This window comes from Daktulosphaira vitifoliae, unplaced genomic scaffold (genome assembly GCF_025091365.1).
Source record: "Daktulosphaira vitifoliae isolate Bord-2020 unplaced genomic scaffold, ASM2509136v1 Scaffold_3, whole genome shotgun sequence".
Taxonomy (NCBI): Eukaryota; Metazoa; Arthropoda; class Insecta; order Hemiptera; family Phylloxeridae; genus Daktulosphaira; species Daktulosphaira vitifoliae.
In genome coordinates, this window is record NW_026099574.1 from 27,803,985 (window position 1) to 27,816,955 (window position 12,971).

The following is a 12,971-nucleotide window of genomic DNA, read 5'->3' on the forward strand; positions in this document are numbered from 1 at the left end:
TTTATGTATTCGTTGTTTTGATTTCGATCTTGTTTTATTCCTTTAAAAAGAAATACTTCTTTTGGTTGTCCCTTAATATATGAATTCTTTTATATATATTCCACAAAAAAATAAATCCGAAAATTGTTTATTTATCACGTTATTCCCGTATAGGACAAGTATAATCTATAAGCTAATATGATAAATCCAAAATAATAAAATTACTAAGTATATTTTGGAATTTTCTTGGAAAATACTACACAAATTAAATACAAAAAAATATTTCAAAATATTTTTATAAATTTAAAATGTTACAAAAATATAATTTACAAGGTATATTATCTATAACATTTAATTTTGATTGCATACGACAGTAAAATCACAAAATTAATTTATTAATAAGGTACAATTAATTACAAAAATAAATACATAACTCTTGTATACATAGTATGTTCAATTACTAGATCACCTAGTATATTTATTAAATATTGAGCTTAATAGTTAAAAAAATAAATAATTATTGAGCACCATATTGATATAGCAATATAATTATTTGTTCTAGGCATTCCAAAAAATAAATTATGTTTCTTAAGTATAAATATTTAAAATTAAAAACTAAATCATGTACGCCAGTATATACTTGATTAAGTAAATACATGCATACATGTAATGGTAACTTTTACTATCAATACTGTGTTTGTATCCAAATAAACCATGAGTGATTGAATATATACAATAGATATTGAAAACCATTTGAAACTCAATCATTGAACATGTTTTTTTTTTTGTGTGTGAACAATTTAAAGTAAAAGGTTAAAGGAATTATGGTGCAAGAATGTCTTGGAAAAGTTGAAAACAACACTATTATACAAATCTTAAATATTAACAAAAAATATTAATAAAAAATAGTTATAAAAAGTAAAATTAATATTGAGTACAAAATTAAGGTAATTATAATAATAATAATAATAATAGTGGCTATCGATACTGACGACTAAAAATCGAAACAAAATTCTTTGAGTTTCGAAAAGAATTAACCAGATACCGATAGGTGAGTGGATGCTACCTTGGTGTAGATGACAGACTCAATATTGATGTTTTATTTTTTCTAGTTGGTTGTACTGACATTGGTGGTGAATGATATGAATGATTGGTTGACATTTCCTGAAAAAAATATTTATAAGCATAAATGAATTTCTGTATTAAACACATATTACCAAAAATCATATTTTATGTAATGATTAATTAAAGTGGCAAACATAAAATGATTAATTTAACTTAGTTCTATTCTATAATATATACAAAAGGTTACCAATGTTATTTTTGTAACATAGAGTAAATTAAAAAACTTGGCTCTTTTACATGAATTTATTTAATAATTAGGTTTTGTAAAATAAATACTTTTAAAATTTACACAAGCAATATAAGAAGCTGTTTAAGTATAAATAAGTCAGTCATTTTAATGTAGGTGAATCAGAATACATTTATTTACATTGATTTAATCAAGTATTCAGCTATTTAATTAATAAGTTAATGAGATATTATCATATTTTCATTAAAAATAAAATTACTGAAAAAATTATTACCTACAAATTTTTGCTTCATCAAGAAGTATCTTAGGCCTAGTTAAACTAAAAGTTAGAATTTAAATAATGATTTTTAACAGTATAATAAAGAATGTATCTTATTTTATTAAAAATGATATAACTATATAATAGCAATCCCATGTGTGATGTATCCATTCAGTACCTAACTCAACAAGCATTAAATAATATTATCTTTAGTTTTCTAATGATTGATTTTTTTTATATCTTAATTGTATTTTAAATGAAAAAAAAAAGAGTTAAAGCACTATTTGACTGTAAAGTGCATTTTAAAAACTTAATAATAAATTTAGTAGATAATGGTGAGTTAAGATAATTAAACAACCAAATTAAAAGGAAAATTCAGATGTAAATTTAATATTGTAAAAAGACTTTTGAACTTTGATCAATAGCCATTTTATTCCTTCTAGTGTAAAAAAGTTATTAATTTATCAAGTAAAATATTAACCATATAAAGAAGATATAAATTATAACTTAAATGGAATAGTTTAATCAAAACAAGTTCAAATACATAATAGTAACCAAAATTATAATATATTTATCACTAAAGAATTTTATGATTATGAAAAATAGCATACATTTTTATGTCAACAAATAGTATAAATATATAAGCACCATAACTGAAATTGTGAAATTAATTTTATGAATACAATAATCGTGCACCAAAAATATACCAAAATTAGTAATTAATTGACACAATAAGCTTTATAAGTAGTTATAGCATTTTCTCAAATACCTTGTTTAATTTAGATCCAAGAAGTAATTATAAGATACAGAATTATATATTTCTATATCATATATTATATATGTAATTATATATAAATGGGTTTGTTTTTTAATATAAAGACAAATGTTTGTTATCTTCAAATAGCGGCCCACTGTAATATTATTGAGACATCCGTAATTTAGAAATATGTTTAATATTTTTCTTAATTTTTGTTAGTGAACTACGTCTACCAATATGTTCATTTAATGGGCTCACATTTAAAGTAGTGCATGATGCCAAATGCATATTTGCTAGTTGTGTTGATGGTGTTAATGCATGCGTTCCTGGTACATTATTTGTTAAACTAAGAACTGGACTCATCATTGTTGATACTGCTCGTTTGAGCTTACTTGGTGTTTTATTGAAACTTAAAGCACGCCCTACTTTAATTCTGGTTTTACTAGCAAATCTATATTCAAAAGTAAAATTTATTAACTTTTTATAATTAAAAAATAGATTTTCATGTTTCAGACAAAATACTTACTTAAATGCTTTTCCTAATGTACCAGTTGTAATTTCACTTGTATCAATATCTAATTGTTGAGAATCCAAAGAAATTAAAATATTCCCCTAAAGATATTAAAATATAAGTAATAACAATGTATTAATAGACACTATAATATATAATAATACATACAGAACAATTTGTATTTGCCACTTGTTGTGATATATTTTTTAAAAATAAATTTTTACTGTTGGTGTTACAATTGCTTCCAGTTAAAGTAAATGTATACAAACGTTCTTGAAAATCATGATTGTCAATAATCATTAATGAAAATGTATTACGACAGTCTAAATCAATATTTAAAATACAATTTTTTTTAAATACAGCAATCCAATTTTATTTAAGTAGTTTATGAATTAAAATAATTACCATCAGTTTCTTTTATATCAATCACTTGCTTAATAATGTTTAATGGCATTAATTTTATATGTTTATACAATTTAGCTCCATTTAATTTGTGTGAACCTGAATTTGGTTCCTTAGGACTTTTTCCATTAAAACATTTCCTCTTTTTACAAACCTAATAATTTAAATATTATTGATTTTTTGGTCATGTATAAAAATTAAAGAAAAATTATCAAATTAAATTAGTTTATACCTCAACAATGTCAGAAAAAACAAATATTGTCAGATGATCACCACGTCCACTAAGATTATCACTGAGTTCTATCACATCACATTTAGTAATAAAACTTCTATGAGACGACACTAAATGGGGCTAAAAATAAAAATAATTTTTTAATAATCATTAATAATAAATATATAATAAACAATATTATATGACTTACAGGACAATTGTCAATTTCATTAAATATGTCAAATAACACAACTTGGCCCTCAGTCCTTCTTTTGTCTTCATTTATATGGGTCATCACTTCTCTTATACTAGCTAAAGCTGATACTAGTGCTATGTGATCAGGGTTGTTTTTTTCAGAATGTTTCAGTATATCTACAAATAGACAATATCTAAGATCAAAATAATAAGTAATATACTTAACAAATTGATCATACCATTTAATAGTAAACTGATACTAGGCAAACGTTGAACAGGTCGAATTAATAATTCTTGGAGACTTTGACGACAACATTCTGGTCTTGTTTGGCCAACTTTAAGGAATGCATGAAAACGAGGTTTTGTTTGATCACATTGCAGAAGCATTTCTCTTGTTTTTTCAAAGAAATTGACAAATGGTGGATAAGCTTTCACAAGTTCATTAGACTGAAAATCAATCACATAAATATTCACTCAGTAATTTTTAAACTGTAAGGAATCTTAAATGATTACGAGAATGACAACACTGCATATTCTTATCATTTTCAAATGTTTGGGATTGGTATGCATGTAAATACTCGCTTGCAAATAGCAAAAAGAACGCCAACCATCCATATTAAATGAAAGAGGTTAATTAACAGAGTGATATTCCGAAAAAATTAGGTAACATTTGGACATCTCTATAGCACTGTGTGCACTATAGATAGCCTTACCACAGTACACAGCACAGCTGTGTTGGACTTTTTTTATCTTCTTGTGAGAAAGCATGGATATCACAAGAAAGGATAATCTTATGAAAATCAGGGATTCATATAAAGAAAATCTGTAAGAATAAGAGTAAAAACAACAAGGCTTCATAGAACATTGTTGGATATTTTAAAACCTCAATAATAGGAATAAAACATTTAACAATAAACCAGGGTAGTAATGCAATACTAATGATGAACTTTACAAAATGTGGTAATTCTTATGTTCAATTATCAATTATCTTAAGGTAGATGAATCAGTTACTATTGGGTATAAGAGTACACACATTACACTTTAATGAAAAAACAATTTTTATCATTTAAATTTGATTGTGGTGTACACAATGAATCAAAAGGTCTGAATACATTGGCAATGACTTTGTTCACCTTCTAACAACTTTAATTAAAAACTAATAATTTTTTATATTAAAATAGTTTAAAGTAAAAATAAAATGAGATAATAGTACATTTCAAATAAAATTTAATTTTCGAAATTAAGTTATATTTTGAGCAATTTAAATGAACTCTTCAGTGATCACTTGAAAATTGTGTACAAAGGAGAAAATATATTAGTTTTTTACATAAAAATTATTTTAAGTGAGGAAACAAAAAAATAAAAATTATCATCACTAAGAAAATTACAAAAAATTTTAAATAATAGATTTGATAAACGATAAATTTTGACTATAGGGTAAGAATACTTATTATGACCACTTTACTACCTATTATATTATTGATATTTGATCAATAGATCACAAGCCATAACATTTTTTATTAACATAAATTAATTTTTATAACCACAATTTTAAGTTTTAGAACATATTGGTTCAAAAACTTTTTAGAAATATTTCTAAAACAAATAAAATTAATTTATGGCCACAAGTAATACAATGACCAAAACCAATGCATTTATCCTATTAATTTTTGTTAGTAAAAAATTAGATTTACGAAATGTTGTTGAATACATACATATTTGAGAAAAACACTTCCAATACTACTGTCTTCTTGCCATGTTGCAGCTAGACATTTTAACTCTTCTAACATTTCTTGATGTACTTGATAAATCGGTAAAACATTTCCAAAAATAATTTTGATCTCAGTATTGTTAAGAAGATAATCTTCTTTATCCACCATTTCTTCCAGAGGTTCTTTATAAACCTAAAACAAATTCCAATTAAAAATAGTTCTTGATTAATAGGTCTATAGTAATAGGAAAACAATTCAAAATATGTTATTTCCATTTTTTCATATTTTACATCCAAAAAGAAATTAAATGTATCACAGTACAAAAGTTTAATGACTAAAAATATTTTATGAAATATAAAATATCTCTTTTAATGTTAGAAACATTATATCAACATTTTCTTCATTAAAATAAGCTATAATCAGTATAACAAAAAAAATTATTAAATTATACTTACAGTAATTATTGTATTTAAAACTCCAACATAGTTTATCTCAGTCTGCAAAAGTTCAGAAAAAACTTGATATCTTGGACTAAATGGTTTATCTTTTGAAATTGCATCAGGTTCTAAATATTTTATTTAATATTTCAGTTTTTGATAACATAACACAATTTAAATGGAATTACCTTTAGGATGTTTGAAAGGTGATGGATCAGGACTATTGGTAAAGTTTAAAAATGATCCACAAGATAGCCTCAATCCATCTAAAGTATTAGCAGCAGAAGAGCGTCTTTTAGATGGAGCAGAACAATTATTTGGAGATGTTTCCCCCAAAGTAGTTGAAGTAGTTGGACTAGATTTTAATAATGTACTAAAACGATCCAATTGTCTTTTTCTCTTTCGTGTACGAGATGATGAACTCATAGTTAATGTTGAAGACAGTGCTGACGTTGGTGTATTAGAAACATTTAACTGAAATGTAATTATCAATAACTGTTTATAATAAAATATACTAGAAAATTAATTTTAAATGATTACATTAGTTAAAAAGTATTCTTTTATCAAAGCACAACTTTGATACTGTACTGATGTCCAAAACCATGCTTCTTTGACTACTTCAGCATTGTTATTTTTAACCAGTGGAATAGTATCTATTGAGGATTCATTAACAACCTAAATAAAATTAATAAGTAATTAATATTATTTCAAATAAAAAGCTTAATTTTTTATTACATTTTAAAAATTGAACATAAATAATAGTATTAGTAGCAAATAATAATAGCAGTACAGAACTTAAGCATACAAACAATGAGAACAATAAATAATTTTATTAAATAATTAATTTAAAAAAAAAATAACAAAGTAAAACCAATAGTTTTTCAGCGAAGCATCAAAGCTAAAAATAATATAAATAAATCATAGATATTGATTAATTAATGGAATAAAATGTATTGCATCGAGATGTTTTAATTAAATAAATCAAAATATAGCTTAGAAATATACTCCCAAAACTGATTTAGTATCACTTCCTAATTACACTTCATTTTTATTTTATTTGACTTGTAATAGTATCTAACTAGACAAAAACTCAATTTTATCAGAATTTAGTTCAACAAGTCGTTTAGAATTAAACTTACAAATATAATTATTGTCAATGATATTTTTTTGAAATAATTAATTTTTTTGGTTCATCTTTTATGCATTTTAGGAGTATCTTTGAGTATAACTATAGTTATACACCATTATCAATCACAAACACTGGTAATAACTACCAGGCTATTTATTAACACACAACAGTTATTGTCAATTATCAGTTTACTGTTTAACAGTTTATAACTTTAACTATACCCAAAGAATCAAAACTTTAAATTATATCAAATAAACAAACAAAGTTTTATACTAAATTCAAAAGCTATAAATTAAAAATAATAATAATAATTCTAATGGATTTATAAAATTAAAAATATTTGTTTTCATTAATATTAAATATGTTGTTACCCTTATAACATATAAAAGATGAACAAAAAAAAACTAAAATAGAAAATAAATCAAGAATTATATAAAATTGAAAAATACAAAAATTGTTTTCAAAATTATTAACATTTTATAAGTTATCACAAGTATTTTATGATTCAATCATCATAAATATAATACCCCTATATATATAGGTGTTCAATAAGTAAGGAAATTGGTTTCTATTTTTCTCATTGTTTGTAACAACTGACCTGTTTCCTTACTTCCAGAACACTCTGTATATATATATAAATATAAATTTTTAATATTTCTTAAATAATTACTAATTATATTAATTAGTATTTTTTTTTTTATAAATAAAATTGTTTATAAAAGTAATTTTATGTAGAAATAAAAAAAAAAAATTAAATAGCCTATAACAAAAATGAGATTACAAGATAATTATTATTACATAATCAGTTTTTTTTTTTTTTTTTTAAAGAAGCAAAAATAGTTTTTTTTTATTAAGTACATAAATTACTTTTGTATTATAGAGTTAATTTTAGTTCTTATTTTTTTTAAATTTAATTAATTAGAAATTATTTATTTTTATATAATATTTTTGTTTACGATAAAAATTCATAAAACTACTAGTTTAGCAATAAAATAGTTGTACAAGAAATTTTAATTTAAAACAAAATATGTACCAAATTATTATTTGGAGAGTGTTCCAAATGTGTTGATAGAGGATTAGGATGTTTAAACAGGTGCACGTTGTTATCTGGATTTAGAAAACGCTTCTTCTTGATTTCATGCAAGTTATTTCCATCAGTCATACTGAGTGTTCGTTTTAACCCCCCATTCCTAGTATTAGGACTGGTAGATAGGATATCCTCTTTTTCTAAAGTTTTGATTAGATTTTTAGGAGCCAAAACACCTCTTAAACATGATGTAACTTTTGAATCTCGATCAATTAAAGGACTAGAGACATAGGCAAAGCCTTCCTTTGTTACCTGGCATGCAAAATAAATAAAACGACAACACATAACACCATATTATTTGAACACATTTATTAATTCTTGCTAAGTTATAATTAATAAAGCAATTATTGTTAGTACATAAAAAAAGTTACATGTAAATAAAAGTGATTCAAACTTACATTTTTTAATTTTCACCTACACTAAAACTCAATGGTCGTAATCAAAATTGTTACCAAAATGTCATTCTAATAAGGATTTGATACTCTAATTTAATTAATATAATTTCATAAATAATTTACATTACAAATACATTTACAGTTTATAAATTTAAAGATTTAAAATAAAATTTGTTTTTTTTTACTTTTATCTACTTAACTTTTGATTCATGAAATTATATTCCTCTAAATATTAAACATTGCTTAAAATACATCGTTGAAAATAGTTTAAATCTTTTTTTATACTTTAAATATTGTATATTTTATACAATATAATATCAAAATTATATATTTTAAATGATACTTTAATTAATTTATTAATTTTTGGGTTAACCCTCTTATCAAAATGGGGTAATGTTTTAAGAATCTATATTAAATAAAGATATCAAACAAAAATAATTATTAATTAAGTCTTAAGAAACATGTTGCAGTTATATATCAGGCTAAAATTTTACTGTAGTATAAGTAAAATTCTAATAAATTAGAGATATCACATATTTGTCTAAATCAAAATCTAATTATTTTTCATTAAAATTTGAACCACCATATATATTTTATGTTAAATTGTACAAACTTTTTAAAGCTTAATGCATAGCAAAAGCAATAGTTATTGTTGATTTTTTTATTAAAATTAATATCCTATTTGTATCCTAAATGAGCACATTTATAATTCTCTATTGTAATATTGATGAATTAACAAAAACATTTCACAAAATTAAACAAATTAATTTAATAAGTACTGCAAAATTTTAAATATGTATTAATTTAATATTTTTTTTACTCTTATATTATTTAAATATAAAGATAGAATCTTATAGTAGTTACAATTATCAACAATTAACCATTCTTGAATTAATTGAACATAAACACAATTATACTTATAGTATTAAACCACAGAAAACAACAAATAAATATACTACATACCAAATGAGTACATTCTGCATCATTTTCATCAACAGGTGTTCCACCATTTTGTAGTAAAACATCTATCATATGAGTTCTTTCTTCTTCAGTAAACCCGGTAAAGCATATCTTAGCTCCATGGAATGGTTTCAATTTGTGATCAGACACCTAATATAAAGAAATATTAAAATTGAATTACTTAGTCAATTAATTTAAATTAATTTTAATAACAATTAATCATACAAATGCTGAATTTGTAGCTAAAAATCCCAGTTCATCCCGTCTTTTCCAAGCTTCATATAACCAAGATGAATTAACAACTGGAATTTCATGTAAATATGCATACTGAGATTTAGCACTGCATGCATAGCCAGACACTAAAAATGTGGTTTTGTGATTTATGTTTTCACGAAAACTACCCCCCATCCATCTGATTAAACTCAAAAGACGAGCCTAAAAAAATAAAAACCATTACTTAAAAATAATTAAATAAAAAAAATTAATAACTCACCATTTCATCTCTTTTTTGAATTCCAGTAACACTAACAATAGCTCCAACTAAAGCATTACAATAACGATGCCGATTTATACCCTGTAATCCATTAGGACTAACAGCTAATTCCAATAATGCTGGTCTACCTAGTATTCTGAAGAAAATATTTTTGATATTCATAATTATAAACAACAATAAAATCATTTATATAGTTTTTATCGCAGTATTAAACAATTACTTTAACTTTTAACTAATAACTTTTAGTAATATCTCAATCTCATACAATTATATGAACTAAAATAAACAAATTAAACAATACATTTTTAAAAAAAAGTTAAGTTTAAAATTACTTAATTTAAATATTTTATTTAATATCAATAATTTTAAAATTATAGTTCAATTAGTTTATCTAAAGGAGTTAAATAATGGTTTAATAATGAATTGTTTTAAGACTAATAAAATAACTTACTTAAAACTAGGTCTTTTGCTAGCTATTTCTTCAAAGTGTGCAGTAACTAAAATATCATTTTTATCTAAATTATTGGCATCTGATAAATCATTTAAATGTTTAACGACCAAATTAAGTTTCTAAAATTAAAGGGAAATTATTTAAATGTAAATTATACATCAAATGATTGTTCATTATAAAGTAGAACCATACTAACCTTAATAGCATAAATGATATCTGTATCAGATATTAGCGTTTTTTCTAAAAATACATAATTATGTAATGAAATTTCCGATTCTAAGCTCGATACACCTGCTCAAAATAAAAAAAAAAATTATTAGTCTTGTCACAAATCCTGATTTTTGAGTCAAATAGAACCCAACTGAACTTTTAATATATAAATCAAACTTGAATCAAATCAAAATTTTTCAGATAAAAATAATGGAGTTATTCTGGAATATATTTTTTGAATATAAAGGAAACAAAGTTTTAATTAACCCAGATTAATAAAAAAATTTATTATAAATAATATTACCTTCTATAATAACTGAAAGTAGACTATCCATACTTTAACATGAAATTTAAGTAAAAATTGTGTTTCATACAAGTCAAAGAACTTAATAGAAAAAAAAAAAAGTCATCACTAAATTTAAATAAAAAAATGTTCAACAAAATAAAATTTATGTTTTGTTTTAAAAATTTATTTGATAAATTCTACATAAAAAAAAATTGTTAGAAAATAAAAAATGATTTACCAATCTAATCTAAAAAAATAAATATTTTATCTATTTAACTGATTTAGAATTATCTAGTAATATTTAGTACTCATTATTTATTACAATCAATTAAATTGTTTGTTTGAGTAGCTGAAGATAAATTGAAGTCAGTGGCTTTATCTTTTTTAAATGTTTACTCAGATAACAAAAATATGAACTCTTAATTTTGCATAATATTTAAGATTACTTCTATATTTTTAAATCTAAAAAACACATTAAAAATATACTTTAAGATCATTAATGTCTTACTAGTAGTAATTTTTACTTTCAGGAATAGATATAATTATCTTAATAAATTAAAAACAATATAGGTACAAAAAACATGTTTTTTATTTAAAATACTCATATGGTAATAAATATCACAAATTAAAGAATACCAACAATTAGTTTTCTAATATATTTAAAATAATTTATTATTCCCAAATAAAACTATTGACCGTCATTTATGTGTCTTCTAATTTCTAAAAATGTTACTTGTAAACAGCTACTTTTAAACTTAGAAAAATATTCACCATCTATTAATAAATACTAATGTTCACTATGTCCAGCTCACATGTTTCTATTCTATTTGAAAATTTTAATATACAATGGCATAATGCCAATGGTAACATGAAAGTTGTTTAATGCGCACAACCTACCGATAGCACATTCAACTTAGCCTAGTTATATGAGGTACATATGATAAAAATAGATTAGGTGTTCAACTAGTTTTTTCTGTTAAGGTGAGAATCTCATAAAAAAAAAAAAATTCAGAAATATATTCTTGTATGTAATGAGTTACATATAATAAAAATATGACTAACATATTTTTAATACCTAAAAAATGAATAATAAAATAATCTGATTTTATTGATACTATTGTCTTATCAGTTTCCGATAAATTATACAATGTAAAACCCAATTTAAAAAAATGATATATTAATCATAATAAAAATATCAAAAGTATCAAATATTAATCATAAAACTCACTTTGTGTTTTTACAAATTTCTCTTCGGGATCGCAATTGGTCTGTCCAGTTTCGCGCACCGACATTTTAATAAAATGCTTTTCACAGTTATAATTTGAAATTAAAATTTTCAACGCGGCGACACATCGCGTCCTCTACAACATTCGTTGACGACGACGAGCAACAACGCAAAACGACACTGATAAAACCAAAGTTTATAAAATAAGTTTAATTAAAAAAAAAAAAAAAAATTGCACGATACGATTATGTGAGGAGAGACATTGAGTTTTATCAACAAAAGACGAATGGCACATTGCGAAAATAAATAAATAATAAATGAAATCAAAAAATTCAAAATTAATACTGAAATAAGTAATCACTAATGAAAAAATTTACTCAATAAAAAAAAAACATATATAACACAGACAAATATATATACACACACACACACAAACACAAGAAACGAGTGAAAACATTAAAAACGGTTAGGACGCACGCGCACGCTTAAACAGGTGTAAAATATTTAAAGACCCCTTCTGATTGGTTAACGGTTAACGAAAACAAATTCCACAGCCGATCTCTTTAAAATATTCACTTATGTATTCTAATGAAACAATATTTTCCGAATTCATTACTTTAATGCTAACATTAGTATTCAGAAAATTATTTTTTGTTGATTATTTTTAATAATTTTAACTCATTATCAATAATATACATAATAACAAAGTCATTACATTGATACATTGTTTTTGCCGGCTAACCTAAAAAAAGTTTACCTAAAGCAATGAAACGAAGTATCTCGATAACGAAAAAGTCCATAAATTATTGAATTTGATATTTATAAACTAATCCACTTCTCATACACCATTCAATTGATAGAAAAATGAAAATAATAGTAAAAATTTTAGCTTCAATGCGAAGCTGAGAAGTTATTGGTTTTACTATGATGTATTTTTTTTTTTGTCTATTACCACTTTTT

The 12,971-nt window shown here is 23.4% G+C and overlaps 1 protein-coding gene across 3 annotated transcripts; it reads right to left on the reverse strand.

Moving 5' to 3' along the window:
- Positions 1–854: 854 nt before the first annotated feature.
- Positions 855–12,442, reverse strand: LOC126900624 (protein ECT2). Of its 3 annotated transcripts, none has more exons than XM_050676473.1 (19): positions 12,015–12,442; positions 10,487–10,581; positions 10,291–10,409; positions 9,840–9,975; positions 9,572–9,781; positions 9,350–9,496; positions 7,938–8,243; positions 6,316–6,450; positions 5,964–6,249; positions 5,794–5,903; positions 5,342–5,530; positions 3,866–4,073; positions 3,643–3,803; positions 3,453–3,572; positions 3,224–3,374; positions 2,987–3,141; positions 2,834–2,919; positions 2,566–2,758; positions 855–1,143 (listed from the first exon to the last, which is right to left on the reverse strand). In XM_050676473.1, the coding sequence occupies exons 1-19, from the start codon at positions 12,076–12,078 to the stop codon at positions 1,042–1,044; spliced, it is 2,973 nt and encodes a 990-aa protein (XP_050532430.1). In that variant the 5' UTR covers positions 12,079–12,442; the 3' UTR covers positions 855–1,041. The 3 variants fall into 3 exon arrangements, with proteins under 3 accessions (XP_050532430.1, XP_050532431.1, XP_050532432.1); XM_050676474.1 differs by lacking the exon at positions 12,015–12,442 and adding an exon at positions 10,805–10,850; XM_050676475.1 differs by lacking the exon at positions 7,938–8,243 and having other exon boundaries at positions 12,015–12,440.
- Between the last annotated feature and the right edge of the window lie 529 nt (positions 12,443–12,971).

Bases quoted from the DNA above. Each gene is read 5' to 3' on its own strand.
- LOC126900624 (XM_050676473.1), bottom strand. From the start codon at position 12,078: ATGTCGGTGCGCGAAACTGGACAGACCAATTGCGATCCCGAAGAGAAA. The intron at 6,451-7,937 runs GTACATATTTTG...AATTTTATTTAG, and splicing joins ACTCTCCAAATAATAATTTG to GTTGTTAATGAATCCTCAAT. The intron at 3,804-3,865 runs GTATGATCAATT...GTCTATTTGTAG, and splicing joins TATCAGTTTACTATTAAATG to ATATACTGAAACATTCTGAA.